The sequence below is a fragment of the Anguilla anguilla genome, chromosome 2, assembly GCF_013347855.1.
Source record: "Anguilla anguilla isolate fAngAng1 chromosome 2, fAngAng1.pri, whole genome shotgun sequence".
Taxonomy (NCBI): Eukaryota; Metazoa; Chordata; class Actinopteri; order Anguilliformes; family Anguillidae; genus Anguilla; species Anguilla anguilla.
Window position 1 is genome coordinate 61,847,326 of NC_049202.1, and position 26,395 is coordinate 61,873,720.

General features: G+C 48.8%; 1 protein-coding gene across 1 annotated transcript; it reads right to left on the reverse strand.

Moving 5' to 3' along the window:
• Positions 1-633: 633 nt before the first annotated feature.
• On the reverse strand, positions 634-26,154 carry hs3st3b1b (heparan sulfate (glucosamine) 3-O-sulfotransferase 3B1b). Its single transcript, XM_035405977.1, has 2 exons — positions 25,232-26,154; positions 634-4,146 (listed from the first exon to the last, which is right to left on the reverse strand). The coding sequence occupies exons 1-2, from the start codon at positions 25,801-25,803 to the stop codon at positions 3,528-3,530; spliced, it is 1,191 nt and encodes a 396-aa protein (XP_035261868.1). The 5' UTR covers positions 25,804-26,154; the 3' UTR covers positions 634-3,527.
• Between the last annotated feature and the right edge of the window lie 241 nt (positions 26,155-26,395).

Below are 26,395 nucleotides of genomic sequence, written 5' to 3' on the forward strand. Positions count from 1 at the left end.
TCAGTTTATTCGCGGAATTTTGATTCATTTTGCGAACGGACCGAATTGAAAATGGGCTGGGTACCAGTTTGGACTCTACCCAGCCTGGTTCTGTCGGGAACCCATTTCAGGAGGTTGCACTGCAAAGACTCCCAAGACCACACCCAACCCCCGACCGCATTCAGCAGCAGACTAGGTGTCGAGAAGCACACCTTAACACACCTTAATGTGTGCTACTGAACGCATTAGCATATCATAGCCGGGAGGTACTGGGCTATGGCCAAGCCCTTAATAACCACAGAGTTCAGTGCACAGAGCTCTTGCGTTATGTTACTGCTGCTGTTGCTCATAGCTGGCCAGCTCTTCTCTGTTTCACGAGCGTACGCACGGCAAGAGGCCACACATTGATAAAGTATTTATTAGCGTAGCTATGGCTGAGTGAGGTTCTGATGCAGCGTTTGAGAGAAGGAGATGTGGTCTGAGTGAAGGGGACAAAGAATTTGCATCATCTCCCTCTCTCGCTCTCTCTCTCTCGCTTTCTCTCTCTCTCTCTCTCTCTCTCTCCAAATGCTTAATTCCAGGGGTGGGTTTCAGTTTTTTTTTTTTTTTTTTTTAAAATTTAAAAATTTTTAATAGAAATACAAAAATCAGAGGTTTGGTAAAATATATATTTTATTTATTTCTTCATACAAAGAAATAGTATGAATGTTCAGTATTTAATTATCTAGAAACATCTGTTGCGTTCACTTTTCAATGTGTAAAATTAATTTTTTTTGATGTACTTACCACAAAATACTTGATTTACATGTCTTTTTTTCATTTTTTATACATACAGATTGGCTATCCTAAATACCATATTATATGGGTAAGACAAACATCACTAACATTTGTATATTTCTGAGGGGTTGAATAAAACTCAACCATAAATGAATGCAACGACATGAACTGTCTAACCACAAGAAGAACCTCTCGGTGGCTTTAAAGAAAGACCCAGGTTCCTTCTGCGTTTCTCCAATGGTAACTCTGCGAGGAAGCCATCTTTTCTTGCTTTAAGTGCCCGACAGCACTTGGTTTGCATATGGGAAGCCATCTCAAGAAAGAGACAGTCCTGTGTCCGCCATCTCTGAATCGCTCACACTAGTAATCCCGTCTTCACAACTTCCCACTGGCACACAGGATTCATTTTCTCGACAAATGAAAGGAATTTTGGGGGTTTGCGTAGTACCGAACCGGCAAAGAGGCACAAAAATAAAATAAAAAATAAAAATAAAAAACAGTACCATATTTTAGACCCTTAGTTAAATGTCTCTCTCTCTTTCTCTCTCTCTCTCTCTCAGACAGTGCTTTAGTGAGTGACTCGCCTTTGCGTTTGTAAAAAGGTTTCAATGTTGGGGGAGACGACAGCACATACATTCATGAACGTGCGGGGCTGTTTCCCTCTCTCTCAGCGACCGGGGCTGTGACCTCACATCCTGGATCTGCGGACATTTTGGACACTACAGCTTTGAATGGCCCCCACCTCTCACTCAGTCTCTCCATTTCCCTCTCTTTTTCTTTCTGTCTCTCAGTCTCCATCCCTGTCCGTCACACTTTCTTTCTCTCTCTGTCTCACTCAGACACACACTCTCTCTCACGTACACACACACACACACACACACACACACACACACACACGCTACATTACATTACTAACAGTCTCTCTCTATTTCTGTTTCCCCACGGCACTCTCTCTCTCTCTCTCTCTCTCTCTCCCCTTTCTCTTTCACTCTTTTCTCTCGCACCAAAGGCTGGATGCTACGGAAGAGACTCCATCTCTGAACGAGTACAAGCAGGCGCTTCTCCCTCTTGCATATACAGGATTCAAGTAGAACGACGAAACAACAACAAACAAACACAGCCGTACGGGGAAAAAGAGGCTGAATCAAACAAAATGAGGCCAGTTACACAAGCTTGGTATTCCTCAAGAGCTTTTGGGTTCCTTTAGACTGACAGATTTCAAATTTGGCAGCAAGCACAGTTTGCGAAATCAAATAAAACCACGGCGACAGGAGACGGGGTATGATGGGATGGTGGAGAGATTTGGGTTTGGGGGTTTTGAGCAAAGAGAAGGTAGCAGAAGTGTCCCGCTCACACGGTCCACACGCTTATCTGTTACTCTCGCACACGCACTCCAGAAACGTTTGTCTTTCATTCACAGGTAACGAGGGGCCCGCCAGTCACACGGCCGAATAGCTTCAGCCAATCAGAGCCTTCGCTCGCCCCACGATAGGCGTGGCTCTGAGCAATGAGAACTCCATGTAGATCAAACATCCCATCAGACCACACGGTCAAGGCTTAGAGGTGCTTTCAACCAAAACAAAAACACAAATACGTCTTTTAAAATCTGAATTTCAGGATATGGAGAGGGATGGAGGAGTCCATGGACATTCACTGAAAGACTTTACTTGACCTTTCACCCCTGGGTGACTGGGGGGCTGGCCCTGAGCTATGCCCTTTTCTAATGGGCCAGAGGATCGGGGGGCCAGGCCGGGGGCATCGATCCGTGAGGTTACATTATACGATTAGCATTATGTCAACATGAAGCCCCAACTGCCACCATAGATGTGATTTGGCCACTGATATATCGCCCATTCATTAAAAAGGACCATAGACGCGGTACATGGGGGCAAGTGGAGTTATTCTTTAAGCTGAAGTGACACAATGAGTAGCGATTAGTCTATTGATCTAGCCGTTATTAAGAGGGGAAGGGGGGAGGGGTTTGGGGGGGGGGGATCAGCTGGGACTCGTAACGGCCTGGCTAAGTGGTCCCGGTGCCGTGTGGGGTCAGGGAAAAGTGAATTCTGAGCGATGGGGCACCTGCAGTCAAACGCAGCCCCGTCACCATGACGATGCGGCCGCCAACCTCCGGAACAAAGCTCTGAACAGGGTTTAAATACCAAGGGTTTTAAATACCAAGGTGAACCAAAAAAAAAAAAGAAAACAAGTCATGGCGAATGATTGCCAAGGGTTTAAGAGAAATTGTGAGGCATTAAAAAGAAATGTAAAGAATGCATGCTGAGTTGGTTTTTTTGTTGTTGTTTGTTTGTATTTTATGTTTCATTTTCACTAGGCTGTGAACGCTCCATACCCGTAACACAGTGCTTTTCTTTCCCTCCTCATTAAAAACATGCCCCCCCCCCACCGGGGATTTCCTCACCCTGAGACTCCACAGAGTCCCCGCATTTGGAAGCACCATTAACTCAAACGAGTCGACAGGATCGCCAGGGAGGAGAATTAAACAAAAGAGCGGAATGTCAAAAAAAAAGAAGAAAGAAAGCCAAACAAAGAAGAGAAAACAAAACTATGCGGGCCGGCTGTTATGTACAAAATATGGTTAGGCAGCTTAGTGAATTAATTGCTTAGAAATTAAAAATAAATTATTATAAAATAGATTTCTGTACATTTTACATATATATAGCAAATATCTCCATGTATTTTGCCAGAATTACAGAAAAAACTCAAACAAACAATGTGTCCTCTTATTATTACTATTATTTTTTTCTTTCGTTTCAATCCCAACCAAAGTTGTGTCCCGTCATCTGGTAGAACTTCATGTTGAAGGGCCTGTAGAAGTCCCTGAGTCTCTGCAGCACCTCTGGGTGGATGTTGGGGTGCGTGCGGCCTTTGGTTTTGCCCAGGCAGTGGGGCTTGCTGCTGCCCTCGGCCTTCTTCAGGCAGGGGAAGCCCTTGGTCTGGTTGAAGTAGAAGTGTTTGTCGGTGATGATCCTCTTGAGCCCCAGGAAGTCCTGCACGCGGCCCAGCTCCCCCGCCGGGTCGCTGATGAGCCGCTCGCCGCTCACGAACAGGATCTGCCGCATGGGGAAGAACTGCAGCCAGTTGTCCAGGTGCTTGGCGTAGATGCCGATCTGGACGGCGCTCCAGGACGTGTCGATCAGACCCGTAGTCCTGTTTTTGAAGGTCAGGCTCTCGAAGGTGGGGATGTCGGGCTTTTTGGACAGCGTCTGGGTGTAGTCGGAGACGGCCCTGGTGACGGGGTCCCGCACCACCACGATGAGCTTGGTGTCCCGGGACATGGCGTAGATGCGGGCCGGCGCCTCCTTGGTCACAAAGTAGCTGGGGGTCTTCTCCATGGTGATCTGACCCTCCAGGGTTTTGGGCATCAGGTCCCTGAGAGGCGGAGGGAGAGAGAGAGGAGCAGGTGAAGGGACTGCTGGGAAACTCAGGGAATGCTGGGATAACTGTATAAAACACATGAGCAACGACCGACCGCAATCAATGATGCGTACAAATCATCATTACTGTGCACAGAAGCCATTAGCAGAGAGTAAAACACACACACACACATGCACACACACACACACACACACACACACACACATACGCAGGGAAATATGTGCATACTCAGTTCTCACAATATTCATCACTATCCCATGTGTTGCAAATGAAAGGGCCAGGCAGTGATATAAACAGTCTTCAGCTATGGCAAGGACACACACGCCCACACACACACACAGACACACACACACGCACACGCACCACTCCACCCCTAATGCTGGAGAGTGGCTGGCTTAGCCTAAATCCATCTTGGCCTACTTTATCCATTAACCACTTAAAGCCACTGCTGAAGGCTACTCTTCCTTTTAAGGGAATGGAGCTGACTCAGCGAGCCGGGCAGTCTGCTAAAGAGGCCAGCAGCAGAGTCCCTCCAGATTCAGGCCCACAGATGCATTATGGGAGGGGGGACCGGGCATGCGACATACATGCAGCATACATGCAGGGCACTTGTGAGAACTGAGCAGAAGGGTGTCTGTCTGCACTGGACAGGTGACAGGAGCGTTATGGGCCCACGCAGTCAGCACCGGGCCCCGGGCCCCGGGCCCCGGGCCTGAGGCCTGCTAATCTGTCAACACGTCCGCGTGTGAGCGCGTGCCGCCCGCTTTGTCAGGACAAGCAGAGAGAGAGAGAGAGAGAGAGAGATCAGGGTGTGTACACAGACGTGGGGGGGGGGGGGGCTTTGTCATCAGAACATGAGGCCGTGTAGTAGGATTACTGCCCTGTTTGTAAAGGAGTCCCTGTGCTGTTCCTGTGAGAGTTCAGCTACACACACACACACACACACAGGTTTTTTTTTTTAAACCTATAAAAGAGAGACACGCCCAAAGCATTTTCAGGTGTCTGATGATATGTTTAATGAAATTTCCTTGGCAGCTACATGCAGTTTTTCTGCTTCTTTCAAGACAGTGTCAGTGATGTAATTATGATAATATCTTTCGCCGTTTTCTGTCGCTTCGCTGGAGGGGCTGGTCTCCAGGACGGATCCCATGACTGGTGGGAGGGTCTGTGAGTTAAAACCTCATTAATCGCCTGGCCCAATGAAAACAGCCGTGTGCGCACTCTCTTCTGCAAGTACATGACAGGTCCCTCCTCAGGCTTAACTGCTATTACAGTATGCTAAAACAATACGCGCACGCAAGCATGCACAAGCTGCACAAACACGCCAGCGTGTTAGAAAACAGCAAGCATGAACACAGATACACAAACACACCAGCGCACACAAGCATGCACACAGATGCACAAACACACCAGCGCACACAAGCATGCAGGCAGATGCACAAGCACACCAGTGCACACAAGCAAATGCAGGCAGATACACAGACACACCAGCGCACACAAGCAAATGCATACAGATGCATAGCCACACACACACACAAATATGACATGTACTACACACACCCGTGTACACAGATAAACATGTCGAGATGCATGTGTGCACAAATGCACGTGCAAACAGGCGTGCACACACACACACGTACTGCACTAACCTATCTACACAGATAAACACAAAAATAAACCTATGTTTATTGCGCTTTATACATGCCTGGAGAAAAAATAAATAAATAAATAAATAAATAAATAAACGCTGAGTCTAATTTTGCGAGTACAGCCCTGGAACAAAACAAACCTCTGAAGGAAGACAAGGCAGCATTAATTATTCATCCACAGGCGCACGAAGTCAACAGCAGCAAAGAGAGGGTGTAGCTGCCACGACTCCGAACCCAGCCATCCAGCGCTTGTCCTGCTTTTACACACGGCAGCGCTTTCGAACCCGCGCAGGAAAGGCCCGGAAGCTTCCGCGAGCCCCTTTCAGACCACGGCCTGCAGCCGAAAAACTAGGGCTGGACGGCTAACCTTCATCAGGGCGCGCAATGAATGCAGTGGCGAGATTAAACTCGGAAGACATCTCTTGTTCTGTTGTTAGGAGGCGAGGCGGGCGGTGTTGGGGGCGGGGGGGGGGTGTTGGGGGGTATGTTGGGGTGGCTGACAGAATGTGACGGAACGGACAACGGGAATCGGACCCTCGACGGCAACGAGCTCTCAGGCGAGCGACCGTTAAATGACTTCACCTTTGTGCCCCGTCGCTGAAGAGCACTAGAATTATAAGGGGCCAAAGAATGAATGTAAGGGAGAAAGAGCGAGAGCTAGTGATATCGCAAGAGCTTTGTAAAGAAGGAGAGAGAGAGAGAGAGAGAGAGAGAGAGAGCTCTCAGAAGAACAATGCCCATTATGACCGTATGATTTATGAGGTGTCTCACAAAAAGATTCCGTCAGCAAACAGCCCTTCCTCTGACACCAGGACCCCATTTTCGTCTTCTTTTCTAAAAAACTAAGGGGGGAGGAGAAGAAGAAAACTGCAGGCCTGGAGCGGGCCGGGCCAAGGGATGAGCTGCCTGCTGAGCGCTGAGAGGAGAACATCACAGCAACCTCAGAGCAGGAAGCTGTGTGTGTGTGTGTGTGTGTGTGAAAGTGTGTGTGTGTGCGTGCATGTGAAAGTGTGTGTGTGTGTGTGTGTGTGTGTGTGTGTGTGTGTGGGTGTGAAAGTGTGTGTGTGTGTGTGTGTGTGTGTATTTGTGTGTGTCTGTGCGTGTGAAAGTGTGAGTGTGTGTGCGTGCATGTGAAAGTATGTGTGTGTGCGTGCACGTGAAAGTATGTGTGTGTGTGTGTGTGTGTGTGTGAAAGTGTGAGTGTGTGTGCGTGCATGTGAAAGTATGTGTGTGTGTGTGTGTGTGTGTCTGTGTGTGTGTGTGTGTGCGTGTGAGCTTGTGAGCTTGTGTGTGTGCATATCCTGCACATAGATATAGTTGCATATATTCTCAGGAAAACAATGCACTAGTTTTCCAAACACTGCTCATAATCAGTAAACGCACTGTGAAAAGTGTCATTCCGCTTCACCCTTTGATGTTTTAGGTCGTATTTCCTGCCGACCAATAGGGGAAAGACTCACACACTGCTGAAAAAAGATCCTACTGTCTCACTCCATCTGTTCTCACGTTTTGTAATGGGCATCAGAACAGAGTAAATATGTCTTGCTGGAAGATTTTGGAGGTACCAGCATGTCCCCCCCCCCCCCCCCCCCCCCCTCCATGTGCTTTTCCCAGTGGTCCCAAAATGGATATATTTTGGAAAACCCTCAAAGGGGGACTACCGAGAGCCCACCCGCAGCTTTTTTCGATAACGCCATTTTCGCATATCCCCTGGATTTCAGCACCCGTATCTTCAAAGGGCTTCGTTCTGAACCAGGCCCCGCAGGAAGACCTCCGGCGACCGGCCGTCGATGAACCCAGCCCTGCGTTTCCAACGACAACCCAGACCGAACATCTGAGGAGACGTCGCACGCCGGTCTCGTCTTCGCGGGTTTCGTCCAGCGTGTCGCGTCAGGTCGACTCTCGCGTGCCGATCGCCTAAGAGCCCAAACCCCCCCCCCCCCCCCCCCCCCCCCCAGCCCCTCAGGGGACGATCGCCTTCCAGCTCAGAATGTTGACAGAATGTTGAAAGACGGGTCTCAGCTCCAACCAAACATGATTACTGTTCTCATTTTCTTTGCAAACATGAGCAAAGCGGGGCGGGGGGGGGGGGGGGGGGGAGGGGGGGAGGGATCATATGGGAGTCTCTCCCTCTTTCCGTCTCTCCTTTTCTGCTTGTCTCTCATTCACGCTCTCTTCTTGCTCTCTGTTCTCTCAGACAGCCTAATAATAAAGGGTTCCCCCCCCGAGTTGAAAGAGATGCCAAAACACAGAGATAAGACACAAAGCAGACTACCTCTTACAGGACCACTTCAAAGAGCCAATGAGGCGACTCGTGGGACTGGATTTTAAGGAGCTCTGATCCTCTCGGCTGTTTACATCTGTCCATTGTTTGTCTCGCTCGGGCCCTGCAGACGAATCGCTGATGGGAAGTGGTTTCGCCAAATGAGAGGAATCCCGTCGAAACGACGTTCATTTGGACACCGCGTTCGTTCAGAAAGAGGAGCCCACCGGGCGCGTGTTCAAGGTCAACCGCAGTTCTGTTCCACAGCTTTTTCCCACAATAATGCCACAGAACATCAAAAGCACCCGATACTCATCTATTTTTACAGTTTGCAGACTTTCAAAAGGACAACACCCTCCCCCCCCCCCTTTCCTTTTTACAAAAACATTGTACTGTAGACAAGGGGGTTCACCTGCAGACACCTGCATAGGTTCACTGCGGGCCTTGGGTTATCTGGCTGGGGTGAGACCGGCTAGACTGGCAGCCCAGACTAAATGCGGAGCCCTTGGGACAGTGGCAGGGGAGCTTGTGGCGGCTGGCTCCCTGGAGGAGCGTCAAAGCAAAGCTGTATTCGAGTTACGAGGGCACGTCGAGCGGGGCAGTGACGGCGCGTACAAGCGCACCGAAGCGGCCAGGGACCGGGGAAGCCTCGAGACCGTCCAAACCGGCAACTTCCATCGCCGTCTGCTCCCACAGCCCTCCAAGGACATCGGCCTATAATCTGATCGCTGATCAATGGAACCCCACCGCCCCCTTACCCCCATCCCCCTACCCCCACCCCCAACCCCCAACCAAGGGACGGGTCACGATCCCGAGAAGATCCAAGTAAGCGTTTCAGAGAAGCGAGGGATTGTTGAAAGAGTGCCTTTCTTCTCAAACCCCCCCCCCCCCCCCACTCAAAGTGTCTCTCCTTCTCTCTCTCTCTTTGCTCGGGACAGGAGGGCCGTACGGCTACAGAGCAGAGCTGCTTGTTAAAACAGGCACGTCATTCTTCTCCAAACAGACGATACGCATCTCTCCGCCTGCCTGTTCCCCACTCGGAAAAACACGGCCCCTTGTTAAGTGGGGACCTGCATCGTCCCGTCCCCCCCACCCACCCCCCTCCCCCGCCCCCTCCGCTCGGAAGAGCTGACAAGTAATTAACTCGGTGATTGAAAAACTGAAGGGAGTGTTCTGAGTGCTCTTTATCGCTTAATTGTGCAGCGCTCATTCCGAACTCTTTCAAATGAGTGAGCGCATTCCGCCACGTTGTGCGCTCAATTATACATCGACGGCACATTAAATCGTTACCTTCCCTTCGGTTACTTAGCAACAGTGTTTATTGTGTTAGCTTTATCACGGTTGTGATTTTTTTTTTTTTTTGCCTTGCTTTCATCTTTTGTTTTTACATTTTTCCATTCTCAATTTTCAATAGCCGAGGATATCTGGATTCTTCTTCTTTTTTTTTTTTTTTTTAAAGTGGAATTATAAGCAAACCTCTGTCAGAGGGAATTGTTCCTATTACAATAGCACACCAGCATGATTAAAGTGTGCAAATGGAAAAGGACGGTCTTTTACTGAGCTCGGAAATGAACAGAGGAGCCTGGTCCTGGAATTAACACTATGGCCAAGGAAAGTCAGGTTCTGGATTTAACAGTAGGAGAAGGCTAGCCTGGTTCTGGAATTCATCAGGAGATCAGCAGATTCCGGATCCAGAAATAACAATAAGACAAACAGATTATGGTTCTGGAATTCATCAGAAGGCCAGCAGATTCTGATCGTGACAGCAGCTGCATTCAGGCCCGTCGAACCCTTGCTTTAAAACCCTTTCTTTCTGAGACACCAAAGGCAGACGTTAGACACCCAATCCCCCAAGAGCTGCGCCCCTGACATTGTGTTTAACCAGCAAACAGCTGTAGGCGGAGCGGGGGTCACCCCACGGGTCACGGGACAGAGGGACAGGTGGATGCCTTTCGGGAGGGGCGGAGCCGGCCCCTTTGAACAGCCCGAGCGGAGCAGGTGGTAGGTGGTGGAATGCAGCCACTTAGGGATCCCTGACGCTTCATCTGCCGCGTGACGAGGCCCAGAGCAGGGCTCTTAACCTTCCTGAGAGAGAGAGAGCACGGCTGCTCACTCAGGCCAAGTGCGTGTGCGTGTGTGTGTGTGAGTGTGAGTGTGTGTGTGAGTGAGTGTGAGTGAGGTTGTGCGTGTGTGAGGTTGTGCCTGTGTGTGTGTGTGTGTGAGTGTGCGATTGAGTGTGTGTGTGTGTGAGTGAGTGTGTGTGTGTGTGTGTGTGTATAAAAATGTACGAGGGAGAGAAAGAAAGAGTGTGTGAGTTTTAATGTGTGTGTGAAAGAAACGCAGGCACACTCTGCTTTGTTTCACCAGTCTCCTCTCTGTATCTCCCCCCCTCTCCTCCAGTGTATCCAGGCCCACTCTGCACTGTCCTGGAACTCATCAAAGCCATCTCTCCCTGTCACACACACAATCCCACAATCCTCTGCACCATTCTACCAGCACGCTGAGCAGGTGATCTGGGAGCCTGTCTGATAGGGAAGGGGGGGGGGGGGGGGGCAGTGGGCGGTGGTTAGGACACTGAAACTAAGATCTGGGTGCAACTCATATAATGTTAGGTCATAAGCAAGGACCCACACCTGAAATGTTTTCCAAAACAGTATGTAAAGAATATGCTTGTAATGAAATTAAAAAACAGGACGTGATGCATCTGGATGAAGGGATCCAAGAGGAAAATGGCTGAATGTGGCTCACATTATGACTGGACTACAGCAGATGTGTGGGAGTTTCTGAACGGGCCACAGTGTGTCACCACTTCACAGTTACATGGAAAGTCACGGAAATCGACCCCCGTTCCCAGTGTCCCGAACGGCAGCCTCATTCAGCCTCTCCACTGGCTACACCTCACCACCGAGTCCTTTACCGCCACCACGGCGAAGAGCCGGTGCATTATGGGAAAACAGATTACCCACAAAAATAAACAAATAGTTAACCTAAACGACCCATTGGAGAGAGAGAAAGAAAGAGAGAGGGAAAGAGAGAGAGAAAGAAAGAGAAAGGGAAAGAGAGAGAGAAAGAAAGAGAAAGAGAGACAGTGAGAGAGTGAAAGAGAGAGAGAGAAAATGTCGACTTTATACATTAACTGAGTGCATTTTTCTCTTTCGCTTTCTAGGGCTCAGTGCAGCAGCAGCTCAAGCGGTGCAGCAGTTTTAAAGCTGGAAACGGGCCCATCCCGGCACTGCTGGGTGAGAACACTGGGCACTGAGGGGCAAACAAAAAGCTGGCGCGGGCGTGTCCCGTACCACATGAGCAACTGTGTCCCAGACAAGCATCAGACTCTGACTAACTCTCACTGCCCCTGCATCCTGCTTCCTGTTCCTCACCCCTGCAGCACTTATGCGAGGCCTTCTGAAAAGCCACAGCGGTTCCTTTGTGTACGCAGCGTCGCCGAAGCATAGTATAAATGCATCCATTTTGGTCAATTCAAGTAGTGATTTGCAAGAAGCATTGTCTGGAGGTTTATTTGTTTCTGTTCAACACCTACGGAAAAACCGCTCGCGCATGCACACACACACTCACCCACCACACACACTCACACACACACTCACCCACCACACACACTCACCCACCACACACTCTCACACACGCACACACACACATACACACACTCTCACACACGCACACACACACACACACACACTGTCACACACATACACACACACACACTCACATATACCGGGTGTGCGGGTCCCACTGACACACAAAAGTTGTCAACATCACCTGTAAACACTAAGTGCCCAGGCCTCATAAACCAGAGTAATGACTGAGCGCAGGAACCCATTTCAATTTCTTAAAAATTCCCATTTTCCTCTTTCTCATCCATCCATCTTCAGCTAAATTATCCTTCTCTTCTTGTCTCTTTATTTCCTGTGGTCACAAGGACATCTCCTGTCTTCCTTTCTCTCTGTTCCTCTCCCTTTCTTTCTCTCTTGCTCTATATAAGTCTGAAGGGATGTTCAGGTGCTTATGGGCTCATGGAGCAGGGGTCTCACGGTACCACAGGGCCTGCACGGCGGCGTTTGCACTGGTAATCCCCCGCTGATTACGCGGTGGGGCCTGGTTCCCGGTGACAGGAGTGGCCAGGATCGCTGGTGACCCGCCTTATCAGAGACAGGCATACCTGAGCACTAAGCCCCTCAGACACATTCCACCGTCGCCATAGCGCCACTTCTGCCGCGCGCCGATAGGCCAAGTGCATCCGCTGTCGCCATGGAAATTCAGCGAAGGCCAGAGGGGTCTCTGGACATGGCTGATTCCACGAGGAGGACTGGAAGCTGTAGAATATCCACCTCTGTGACGGAAACCGCAAGCTTCGCGCACAGACCAGAAACGAGGGGGAAGACACGCTACTTACACACGCACACACACGCGCACACACACACACACACACACGTCACGAGATCCCCAGAAAACACTTCTGCTGCCTGCTGCTCGGTGCGCCGCCGCGGTTCGGACCCGTGATTTACAAATCCCTACCGACAAGCCGTCTCCCTTTCGCAAACTATAATTACAAAAAAAAGAACGTAGTGATAGTAACAGTAGTGACAATTAAACTGTTCACTTTAGAGTAAAAGAGCGACACCCGATTTCCTGCCAGCTCCTCAGGCAATCCAAAAGCCCTTTTGGACGATAGCCTAGATATTCGGCATGATACTGCAACCAAGTACGAAGACAAGATAATTACCCTGGAACACAGGAGAAACGGGCGTTAACCCTTTGTGCCTTTCCGAGCGATCGCAGGACCTCCGCGTCGGAGGTGGGGTACGGTTTCAGGGCTTCGCTATTTCGTCGAAGTCTAAGTGCCCCCGGAGCGCGATGACAGCCTCCTCTCCCCCCGTCTCCGCCGCTCCTCGGGGCCTCCCGGTTTTAAACGAAATAGGATCTCCGTTCGGGCCGCTGCCAGGAAGACAAGCTATTCGGTGGGGCAGGGGGGGGGGGGGGGGACCGGATTTGAAAAAGACATTCGCGAAACGCCCTGTCAGCTGAAACACTCCTACGTGCGTTTCTAATAAACGTGACTTTTCATCGCAGAAATGAACAGCGCTTAGCGGAGAAGTTTCCGTTTCTCCGCCGCTCTCTCCCCCCCTCTGCCCATTTGTCTGTGACACATTCTGTCAGGAAAAAGTCTGGCGGTATAGCAGGAAAAATTCCTTGAAGGGAAATTCTTTTTCCCTACGAAGAAATAGCCTATTGCTTTTTGAAGAAATCGACTGCAGTCCATCTCTGATCTCAAAATGCATCATCGCCTTTTTACCTTAGCTCAAAGTGAAATTATCAGAAACAACATGGCACTGGCAACAACAACAACAACAACAACATCAACGACTAAATGAATGTGCTGGGGAAACACCAGGGCTAACGCGCACTGCTCTTGCTTGTTTAAATCGTCAGGGCCTGTAGGTCTGACTGCGCCCCCGGTCGGGTTGCCGTGGAGCTCAGCGGCCAGCTCACGCTGTGCTCACCCACGGCACCTCGCTCGCCGTATTTGCATACGAAGTGCGCAGAGACAACGCGCTTCCCTCTTAATTGTCATCCCTTTATTGTCGGGGGTTAATGCACAACCCCGGGAGGGGAGGGGGTCCACTCCAAAAAACCCGTTTCTACTCCCCAAGGGGAAAGGGTAGTCACTCTTTAAACGCTGCGTAAGTTACTTCTTTCTTCTTCTTTTTTTAATTTACCCGATATTGCAGTGGGAGGGCATTATGGTTTACTTCTCAGCCGATGCCTCTCCTTCCCTGCTTATTCTCCTCTCCGTTTCTCCTCTCTTCCTCTCCTAACCCCCTGCTCTCCTCTCCTCTCATCTCCCAGTTGTGTGATTTTCTTTTAGGTAATCCTCAGAAATAATAACTTTTAAAACACATTGCTGATGGAGCATTGTGTAATAAGGGGGGTGGGGGGGTGGAGGGGGGGTGGTTGTGGTTACCAACGCATAAAGCAAAGCATCTTTCCCCCCCCACAGCCCCTGGGTCTATTTAATGTGCCAAAGAGTGTTTATTTAGCAGCAATGAATGACCATTAACCAGGGTGGGAGGAGGGCAAGCTCTGTTCTGACATGTGTTCCAACATCCAAATTATCACCTTGTTAAAAAAAAGAGGTCCAATTGACTGCAAACACAAGGGGAGGGTGTGTGTGTGTGTGTACAGGGCAGTGGAAGGGAAGAGAAGCACAATCACGCTCTCAAAAGCATACGCTCTTATTCTTCTCATTCTTCTCCTTCTTTTATTTGTGCCCTTCGCTTGTCTAGACTTGACTTCAGCCATAAGGGGGAATAAATAAATGATTTGTCAGTTGGAAGGAGGGAGGAAAATGAAAGAAAAGAAAATGTTTCTCCACAGCTCAGCAGGCACAGGGGTCTCTTTAGTGGGCTTTATGAATGAGGGCGGACAATTGGTCAGAGACTGTGTATGCGTGTGTCTGTGTATGTGTTTGCGTGTGTGTCTGTATGCGTGTGTGTTTGCGTGTGTGTATGTGTATGTGTGTGTGTCTGTGTGTGTGTGTGCATATCCGTGTGTGTGTGTGTGTGTGTGTGTGTGTGTGTGTGTGTGTGTGTGAGTGTGTGTGTGTGTGTGTGCGTATCCGTGTGTGCATGTGCCTGTGTGTGTGTGTGCATGTGTGCCTGTGTGTGTGTGTGTGTGTGTGTGTGTGTGTATCCGTGTGTGCGTGTGCCTGTGTGTGTGTGTGTGTGTGTGTGTGTGTGTGTGTATCCGTGTGTGTGTGCCTGTGTGTGTGTGTGTGTGTGTGTGTGTGTGCATGTGTGCCTGTGTGTGTGTGTGTGTGTGTGTGTGTGTGTGTGTGTGTGTGTGTGTGTGTGTGTGCGCGTGTGTGTGTGTGTATGTGTGTGTGTGTGTGTGTGTGTGTGTGTGTGTGTATGTGTATGTGTGTGTGTGTGCGTGTGTGTGTGCCTGTGTGTGTGTGTGTGTGTGTGCGTATCCGTGTGTGTGTGCCTGTGTGTTAGAGCCCTTTCTCTGTGGAGACGTGAGTGTTTGTCACACAGTCCCTGTCGGGCTCCTTTGTCCGCGGGGGCAGCGGGAGGTTCCTGTTCCGCGGCGGCCATGTTTGCCCAACTGTTGTGGGCAGAGCTGAACGGCCGCCCGCGAGGTCCCGGCCGCCGCCGCGGCTCGGCCACGCCCCTCTCCCCAGGCCGCCCCTTTTACAATTAGCCAGCGGTAATTTGGGATGAAAGCACCCCGCCCCTCCTCCAACCCCTAGTTTACTCCCTCCCCCATGCCAGTTTAAGAAAAAAGGGGGGGGGGGGCGGGGGGGGTTGAGGACAGACCCCCCTCTCCTTAGCCGGGGGCCAAAGAGGGCCCAGTGGCCAGAAACGCTGCCGCATGATTGGACGGAAGGGGGGGGGGGTAAGCAGAATGTGACACTATTCTGTTTGCCAGCGGGGAAGACAGGCATGGAGGGATTAAATAAAGGTTGGGAGATAAAAGGAGCTTTGGTATCAGCCGGAGGGGGGGCAGCAGGGGGGGGGGGGCGAGGGGGGGTGGGCAGAAAAGACTGACCACAAAAGAGAGTGATCTGTGAATTTGGGGACACACACACAGCAAGTTTTGGCCGGAAAACAGAGAGATTTTTCTATGTTCGCTGCTGTTGTCGTCGCCGTCGCCATTGGCAGGGTCAGGACGGCAAAGCCGACCAGCAGTGAGTCGGACCGTTGGGCGGCCAGACGGCTAACTCCTGCGGAGCGTCAGGAGGCGGGGGGGGCTGGGGGGTTGAGGGGTTAATAAGGAAGAAGCAGGAAGCGGTCACAGCTCCACGATCTCTGACCGAGCCAATCGGCAGGGGCACAAGCGGCCTCCCCCGTAACTGTGCTAGTCCTTACCAGAGAAACCGCAGAACATTCCGTAGCCAGGTAGCAGAACGGTTACAGAACTGGGCTTGTGACCGAAAGCACGCACGTTCAATTCCCAGGTAGGACACTGCCGGTGTACCCCTGAGCACGGTACTTCAGTATATACTTATTATATACAGTATATAAAAAACGCTAATGTTGTGTAAATCGCTCTTTATAAGACTAAATGTAATTCACTGTAAACAGCAGACCCCTGTTCCAGTGAAGCTGCAATATAAATCCCATTAACAGCAGGCAACCCTCAGCCACTGTCCCACAGGACAGACTTACCAATGGGACGGGACTCCACAGACAAACAGGATCCAGGCTCCGCCCAGCAGCAACAAAACCGCAGACAAAATCCCCTAATGCAACACCCTGTCCCCCGTCCTCTCTGACCAATCAGAAAACACCCCCAATCCCGAGTCACCGAGCTTTTCCCCACTGGCCGTTCTGCGTGAGTTTCGAGCGGGGAGCGCGAAGACGAGCACCCCTACCCTCCCAAAAACTGCCTCTCCCTGCGAGCGCGCGGCCAGCCCTTCAGAAACAGGCTTCATCGCGAGCAGGAAGCAGCGCAGCTTCACGCCGGCTCCGCCGCGGCGCGAACACAACCGCCGCTGCTGTTCACCGCCAGGCCCCGCCCATTTCATCTTTCTGTCCGGAGGCCCTGAGAAGAGTCGCCGTCCCGCTCTGAGGGTTTAGAGGGTGGGTGGGGGGGGGGGGGGTCAGTTGGGGCCAAAAGGAGTAACGGGTCACCTACGCAGCAACGGGTCCACTCCTAGGGGCAGGACGGAGGGAAAAGGAGAGCGTCCATCCAGAACTGTCCCTCACACAAAGGAGAACTCTGGGGCGAAGGTGCTGTTCTGCTGGGACGGGGTGTTTGACGGGAAAGAGAGGGACGTGGGGACCGGGGGGGGGGATAAGGACTTTGAAGTGACAGACTTCCGCAGCGTCTCGGGTGCGACGGCGGAACCAGGCTTTCTCGGAAGCCCCGCGGAACAACGCTCCACTTGTGCCTTTGTGTCGTGCTGAAGGGGCAGCTAGCCGCCACTGCCGCTGAGCAGCCTTTGATTTGCACTTAATCACTGCAAGCCCGCCTACACACACACACGCACACACACACACACACACACACACGCACGCACGCACGCACGCACGCACGCACGCACGCACGCACGCACGCACACACACACACACACACACGCGCACGCGCACGCGCACGCGCACGCGCACGCGCACGCGCACACGCGCACACGCACACGCACACGCACACGCACACGCACACACACACACGCACACGCACACGCACACGCACACACACACGCACACACACGCCCAACTGAGGAATGGCGCCATCCTCGTCAACAAGTTCCCGTTCGGCAGCCGTTGGGATGGAGAGCTGGTCCTTTGATCACGCAGGGCTGGGTGGGGGGGGGTGTAGGCAAACACGAGAGGCTTACCTGACATTACCCGCGGGCTTCTCTCCATTCAGACGTGTGCTTTTGGATTTGGGCTCTTTAAAGGAGGACCGCGGCCGCTTGTAATTAGACTGAGCTCTGTTAAGGACGCCAGGCAGCGCGCGCGCACACACACACACACACACACACACACACACACCCTCACACAATCATTAACTCCACAAGTGCTGACTAATAAAAGGCCGTGTGGACTCTCTTATCTGTCGGCGTGCCTCTGAGAGGGGGCCGGCGGAGTCTTCCCAATCTCTCCGCTCTCCAGACCAGCCCCCGGTTCCTGCAGCACACATTTGAGATGATTCCGGAAGACCCCGCGCACCGGAACGATCTCATGACTTATCCGCCTTAAAGAACGATTTCTTTCAAATCATCGCCGGCGAAACGAAAACGCCAAGAAATCCAAGAAATGGAAAGCGTCCAAGGGGTTCGGTCCACCAGGACGGCAAAAAAGTTACTTCTATATTTAGCGTACCGGCACAGCGTAGCGGTTCAGGCCCATGGGTCTTGGCTAATAGTTGTGAATTACTGCCTGTGATAGCACACACAGCTGGACAGGGACCTTAAATATGTGTTTTAGAAAAAAAGGCAAATGAGGTGGCAAATATCTCAGACGTCAGTCATCTGACCGGCATTGGGAAATACACAGGGAAGGACAGCCTGTCCCAGCTCTCACTCTCACGCCTGTTGGGAAAAAACTATTTCAGGAGGGCGGGAATAAATTGGATTTGTGTTTTCGGCAGGCGTCCACGTTCCCCAATTTCAGTCCAATTTCAGGAAACCTCCGTCTGAGAGTGCCAGAGCTTAAACTCTGGGTGCAACCTCCTAAAGTGCTGAAAACTATTTCTTTCTCGCTCTCTTTTTTTTTTTCTTTTAACATCATAAACACAAGGCTGGGAGGACTGCGAAAGCGGCAAACATGCCGCATGAATCAAACACGAAGGCTGCAGAGCAAGACAGCACGAAAGCAAAGCCACAGCTCATTAATTAAATATCAAAGGCACTTCAAAACCAATACGTTTTTTAAGCTTAAACGCATCCGGCACGGCAGGAAGGGTTGAAATAAATGGCTACGCATCTTGGTCGGCAACGGCAAATTGCAAATGAAGTTCTCCTCATCGAGAAACAAATGTACCACTTACTTTTTTTTTCTCTCCCTCCCCTACATTAGTGGCTTTTGCTACGGTGACATACGTACCAGAGGGAGCACAGACGACAAAGGAAAACCCCAAAAACATGATGCGGGGCGACGCGCGACTATAATTTTTTGCACCGACAGACAGCAGAAAGAAGCCGGCTAACATGACCGAACCCTGGTCCTGCCGCCGCCGTTGCTGTAGCAGCAACCGTGATACAACGTTCCTGAAACGACACGAGAACGTTTCAGGCCCTCGGCTGGGAGTAACCCCGGCGCCTGTCCGTCAAACCGCTCGCGGGGGCGGATCGTCCCGGAAACCCCGCGAAGGGGTTCAGCTACCCCCCCGAAAAAACACAGAGCCCCGGCACGTGGCTTAAAAAAAAAAAGGGGTCGCGTCCTGCGTATGGCGTCTGCGCGCGAATAAAACCCGTCGCATTACGGCAGACTCCCGCGATGGACGCGTCACCGGCGGCCATGCTGCCCCTCCCTTTCTCCCCCACGTGCCCGGCTGCTGGAATTCCAAAGGCCGATGTAGGCGAGAGCTTGGCGAAGGAGGACTGAGGGTCGGACACGCCGCCGGTCTTCCTGACGCACGTGAAGGCCGGCTCGTTACGCCAGAACTCCATCACGAGTCTGTTACCATCGGCTGAGTTCCTCTCTCTCTCTCTCTCTCTCTCTCTCCCTCTCTCTCTTCCTCTCTCTCTTTGTTTCCGCTCACATTTAGCTGGTGTAACAGTGTAAGCCAAGCACCACAGGAGTTCCATGAAGAAAAGGATGAGAATCTAGGGGTGATCAACACTGCAGATTCCCCCCAAAACACACCCAACAGGAAGACGGGGTGTACAGCGAACACCTGCACTTTACAGCAATGAGACAGAGAGAGAGAGAGAGATAGAAATGAAAGAGAAAGAGAAAGAGAGAAAGAGACATTTAAGCAGTTACAGGATGAACATATTGTGATGCCGAATCTAGTTTGAAGGCAAGGCAGTCCAGGCCAGTCCAGGCTCTGAAACAGCGCTTGCATTTAGGCCTTGGAGTGTCACAGGGTGAACTTCCCGGTCGGAGCACCATCCGACGCATTTCCCCCTCTCTGCCACGGCAGCTCTACCGCAGGAGAGCTCGGGTCCCCGGGCCTGAAGCTACCCGGGGAACCGCGGGCATTAACAATGAAGTAGGGTTTCCTCTCTCCTGAAGAGGTCCTGCTGCTCTGTTTATCCTCCCCTTCTTTAAAAAAAAGGGGGGGGGGGGGGCGAGGCTTACAAAAACTTTCCAGAAGGGGAGCGCCGCTCGAGCCAGCTGCCTTCGCGGCGATGCGCCCTTTAGAATTTCCACTCGCGATGGTTCTGAGGGATCTCTCTGCGCGAGCTTTTCTCTCACTGCGAAAACGCGCAGGGAAGGGGGGTGGGGGGTACAGGGTGGCTACACAAGATAGTATACATGATATTCACAGGTTTATATGGCGAGGACTTAGCCGAAACCACCACCACGCTGTGACAGTGTCGCACAACTGTCAAAACTAAAACTGAAACGCAAAATGACATGTAGTGTTTTGTTTTTTTTTCATTAATAAATTAAATCACATGTACTGCAGATATGATAGCAGCCTTTAGTAATTCATTTGGTTTTATATTTAGGAAAATATTTGAATTAATTGAGTAAAAAAACAAAGTCAATTCTTGAAAATCTGATAACCAAAAGATAGCAAAACAAATAGTTGCAACAGTCAAGTGTGTATATTGTCTTTGGTTGTGCAACTCCTCTCTTAACCTTGCACACTCACAGCAACACATAAACTTAAAAGCTTAAAATTTAAATGTTCAAAGTTACATCAACTCCAATGGGAGTGCATTTTGTCCCATCAACTCATATAAACTTTGCTAAACTTGAATTAGCAGTACCCTGTAACAGGTGGTACAGGTCAGGCACATTAAGATAACATTCTAGTGTTAGCATAACGCTGGACCATTAGGTTCATTTGGTTAAACTTAAACTCAGCACACACAACCGTTGGTCAAAAAACAAACACAGAAGTCCGAAAGTATTCAGCCTCTGTTCACGCCGGAGTTAAAGCAGTAAAATAACTGAGATAGACGGGCAGGCCTCCTCCGTACTCAAAACAGGAATAACGCGACTGAAACATTCACACCGAGAAGAGCAGCTGTAGCATCAGTAATCTGACCGATACTGCATAATTGTGCAGTCACGCGGTGGATGCGGATTTTAGGCCCATGTAACCAGCGCTGTGACGTTACACCTATCGGTTGCCAGGGCGTTGCGCTGCGCAGCGTTAACATTATGTCGACCTCTACCCGTACCGTCCCTGAGAAAAAATCACCTATGACGTCTTCGTAAACTTCCCGGCCATCTGTCTGCAAAGATCAGCCAGCCGTTGGTACTGCGCAGCCTTGCATTATCCACAGGCGAAGGCAACTCCGAATCCTCAGAGGCCCGTTTCAAATGCAGACAGTGCCAACGAAGCGGCTTTAGTTCGTGATGTGGTTTAATCTCCTGCCCCCTACTTCACTGTGAAGGTTAAAATACAGCCAAGTAAAATTCGTGTAATAAGACTGAGTTGATTTTATGAGCTAATACGTGCCGTTTAGCCTGGCTCCGATTAGGACAAAATTAAGGCCACGTTTCAGCTCAATGTTATTAGTCTTACTGACTGCCATGTAAAAGATACTCTTATCTCTGGATACTGGTAAGTCCCCATCTGTTATTAGTATTGTAAGCGCTTTGTGACGGTTTTGGGAGAAATTCGGGCATATTTGCCCATGGGAAGGTCGTCCTCCAGTTAAATTTCCACTGATACTGAGTCAAGGTCACTTAACTTCTCAGATCTGCATTGCAAAGCCGCACTTTGTTGCAATTAGCGTTGTTTCCATTATCGTTTTGAAGATAAGAAGTGAGAGGCGATTTATTTCGGATTTGGGAGGATAAAGGGAGACCCAAACAGGCCCCGAAGCACGCCAAATAAAGCCCCTGTCCCCTGATACGAGCAGCGGAACCCCGACTCTGCGGCAGATACATGCATGTTTATTTTATTTGTCACTTAAACCGTGGAGCCGGCAAGCAGACAACGCCGCCTCTTGCTTTCACAGTAAATATGGCTTAAAAGGGGGCTTGCTTCTTCTTGACTCAAACAGAACACGCAACTAGTGCTCACAATCGCGCGCTCCCAGCAGAATTTAGCAAGTTTTCCCGACCGCAGCGCCTAATAGCTAAAGCATTGAGTCCAATGCCATTATCACGTTTAAAATAACGAACGGATGTAGGCTAGTTGGCGATATAAATAAGTCATCTGTGGGAAAAAAAATTGTGAAGTAGGGAGGAAAGAAAGCTCTTGATTTCGTCTTTTTTAAATTTCTACAGTAGGCCTACCAGTCATAAACAAGGTAAAGCAAGAGGCTGCAACAACAACAAAAAAAACAAAAACAAAAAAACTAAAGAATTAAAGCCTCCCATGGTTTTTTGGTTTTGTTTACACATGCGCAAAACGCGCCTCTCTGTCCATTCGATAAATGCTGTGGGTGCCGAGTTGGTCTCCCTTTCATTTTTTCTGTCTTTGTTGGGCCATAAACTTCGTGCATATCTAATTGACTGCACTTTTTCTCCGGGCAGACGAAATCCGTTTATTCAGAGAGCCATGCTATCCCGCGCTGTTTTTTTTATCAACTTGTCAGAGGGGTTATTAGTTCTGCTCTGGCTCGGCGGACGAGGAAGCGAAAACTTTTCTTTTTCTGGAGATGTCTTCGGGGTTAAGTGGGAAAAGAACATCACAGCAAAGCCCTCAAGCTTCTGAGTTGTAATCCATGTGCTTTTGCGCATGTGTGTATGCGGCAGTGGATATTGTAGCCTACACATATGTCTAGTTTTCCCCTCTTTATTCTCATGTATTTCACACGTAAAACGCATTTTTATTTTTTCGCCCCAATGAAAGCCCCCCTCCTAAAACAAAAAGTCTAATCCCTGGTGCAAGATTCGGCTGATAGCCTATTTAGAATACACGGAGTCTGAACTCGCTTAAATGAGAACTATTACCCACGGCCCATGGTTTGACTCAAACGTCAAGATTAGATTTTTATAACATGCAGATTTTTCCCAAGCTAATTATAATAATCTATAATAATTTCAATCTGGAGGCAAAATAGGCCCTAGACTTTTCACAGTATTGAATAGGCCAGAAAGTATTCTTCATTATTTATTTATATTTTCCTGGGGCAAATACTAGGATATATAATATGGGGGGGGGGGGGGGGCAATTTTGCTGAAATCAGTCCCCGGGGGCTTTTTACTTTCATTTTTTTTATTTAAAGTGGACAACTCCATATGCTGCGAATGAATTGCGCCATAAAACCATTTCTTTTGTTTATTTAACTAATTCAGCGAATGAGTATGAAGTATTTATTGAGTAGTCGCCTATATATTATTTGAGTTAATACTCTAGAGGGTTTTTTTTAACAGAATATTTTAAACACTTTTGAAACAAGCGATTCCCACATTACTGTTATTTCTTAATAGGACAGCAGGCCTACGTCGTAAATATAAGGGCTGCTTGGTTTAATTATTCAGCCTGCACTTCTAAATGTATTTGTACTTATTGAAATGCAAATTACAAGCACAAAAGAGAGTTAGCCTTACTTTATTAAACAATGCCTTGAAAGGTTTTCTTAAGTGTATTCCAAATCGCTCTAATGCCATTGTCTTGTAGACTGCAGTGACGTCTGAGTTTATTTATCTTCCTATGTATTTTAGTCAGCGCAAGCGAGAATCCTTTTGAGAAATTCAAGTGATTAGTTGTAGACACTTTCATTCATTTACAAAATAACGCACTCCATATAGAAAAGTATGAACTGCAATCAGGCTACTAGCAAATTATCACTAAACCGCACGCTCGGTCATCAGCATAAATAGTTACAGGAATAGTGCTTTGAAAAGCTATTTATTTATTATAAAGTTAACTTTTAGTGCAATTTTTAATGCAAGTTTTGTTTCAAACTAAGTTTTTCAATCTCTACATAACTTTTTTTTTTTTTACTTTTCATTCCAATAGTTTTGCGATTTTCTTCTATGATATTTTAAAATGAAACTCAATTTTTCAACCAAAAAAAATAAAAAATAAACACATTATATATGACAGTTCAAATAATACCATAACGCAACGTTGTCATGTAACAATGCCATGTTATAATTAAACAAATAAGAATCAAGGGTGGCGCAAAATGTCGAGTATGCAGACCAGATTAAAATTGTATTTCTAAAATTAAACATGGACCATTAAAAACACTAAAGCGCGCAACAAAATGAAAAGGAAATGTCTAAAAATTTTTGCCTGCAGTGTTCTCCTCTGTCCAACAGAGACCACTGCTCAACGCCAATTTGTGGCGTGTGTGCCTCTCAAACGCAGGGGCATTTCAAATAATATCAGCCCAAAGACCATTAAATATGGAGTCTCCACTCATCCACAGAATAAACCGCATTAAGACTAGGCAGAGAATTATTTGTCGTGTTTCCTAGTAAGATGAAAATGCCCGAGGCGTCCTTCCTGATAAACTGCGAGCTCGGTCTTGTTGCTCGGTTCCCCGTTCTGCCGGGGACACGCCGAGTCAGCCGTGAAAGAGAGTCTTGTATTTATTTAATTTGGTTACTTTTAAGTCGGAAACGTACATGGAGTCTGTTTCAAGTTGAAACTCCACACAAACGCGATTGATATGCATTTGCCTCAGAAAGCAAGCGAAAGCGGATGGCTTAGCTACATACGGAGTGATAGGGGCCTATTATCTGTCATTTCTGCAATATAAACGCTCCATGATACAGGCTTGTAACGTATATAAGAGCATACACATAAATATATATTAACGTGTTTTTTTTTTTGTTTTTTTTTTTAATTAACGGAATATATTTCAAACAGCAAGAAGACTTGACCTTTTATTTCCCAAGGAGTGACTTGGAGGGTCCCGCTGGATATCCGTCGGCAGACAGAGTATTATGAGGGCTCTCTCAATTTATAAGAAATAAAGACTCAAATTTGATATTCTGAAGGCAGGACGTTCATAGGCCGTCCTCACAAAAAATGGAATAGAAAGCATTTTAATGAAATTCAGCAGATACTTCAAAATATGAAGATATATTCCTGGCCATTCCTTACAAAATGACATTAGTCACATTTTCAGTGCTTGATATGCATACAAATACAACTCATGAAAAATACATTTCGCTTGCGACTAGTCTAATGTATTTTTAAATGCAGTTATTTATTTATTTTTTATATTTTTGCACAGCAATTCAGAAGGAAACCAATTAGCCGTTTTATATTTAAAAATTAAGTTACCCATGCTTTGTATAGAGACGATCTGTGAAGCAAGCGTGTGTGATTTGGTCACTGTACGGAGAAATAAGTATTCTGTACCCGAAACACAATGCGATGCATGTAGGCTATTCGCCGAAAGACACTGCCTCTTTTATGTTAGAGCAGCTGGAAATGAATATTTCGTTTTTCCATCTGACAGCAGTTTGGTAGTTCAGTAGGCACTGATATCGCTGCGATTCGCAGCATTTTATTCGTTGCAATATGTATATCCTATTATTACTGGGTTTTTTTCCCATTATATTTAATTTCAGTTAAACATGTACCCTCGTTTTTAATTGCACTCAATCGTATTTACCTGTACCAATCCAGTCCGTTGTCGTAGTTCCTGTCGAAGAAGTGCGGCTCGGCTCCCACGGCCCTGATGTCTGGATGCACGCGAAGAAACTCGAGCAGCGCGCGCGTACCTCCCTTCTTCACCCCGATGATGATCGCCTGGGGCAGCTTCTTGCTGCCCGATCCATTGGAGAAACTTGACATGGCACTTGGCTCAGGGGATCTCTGCTCGCCCCTAATTTCGTCCCAGTCGTCGGCTCTGTCCACTTCAATCTCGTTATTTAGCAAGTCTCTAGAAGCCGTCCTGACGGAAGGTTCATCGTAATCGGATTCTAAATCCACCCAGCTTTGGGGTCTGGGCAGAAGCTTGGACATCAGCTCTGCCCTGCCGCTCGCTGTCCTTTTACCGGCGGACTCCGTCTCTTTTCCCCGATAAGTGTCCACTACTAAACTTGGCATAGTAGTACAGTAACCCACGCAGGAATATAGCATATACACCCACAACAGAAACATGATGCACAGAAGTAAGAGTTTCTTTTTCACGGGGCTGTATGAGAACGCATATAGATTGTGACAAATCAGACTATATTCCATAAGCCTTGCGGGTACAAACCATAATCCAACGAGACATACTGGCAAAGTTGTCCATTCCAGGTAGCACGGAGAAAAATCCTCGAGGAATAGATATTAAGTCCTTTGAGGGGAAAAAAAAAAAGAAAGGTAAAGAAAAGACAAGAAAACTAAGCTAAAGCGGACAACATCCCTTCGGGTGCAAATTCAAGACGTGTTCCGGCAGATTCCTAACATAACTAAGGTGAAGAAACTGAAAACGTTTTATGTACAAGTGCGCGCTTCGGTGCTGTTCCAAAGCCGTACCCTCTCGCCCTTCCGCTCAGCGCATCCCGTCGCCCATCCTGCGAGCTACTGCAAGCGCCGAGAGTCTTGCAGACTACTAGGTCCTCGCACGGGAGCAAGTGGTTTGTGACAGACATTGGCGCTGGCCTATCGCAGCAGCTCCGTATTATAATTAGCCATTTGTTGATGGAAATGGACCTATCGTAAGAGAGGATGGGCGGGGTCTGGCGTGGGACTCTTCTTTCGCCGAGGTGATTAAACGCTCCTATTGGATAAGCAACCATTAAACTAGATTTCCTTTATTTGCAAGATTGGGAGATTCCACAGTGTT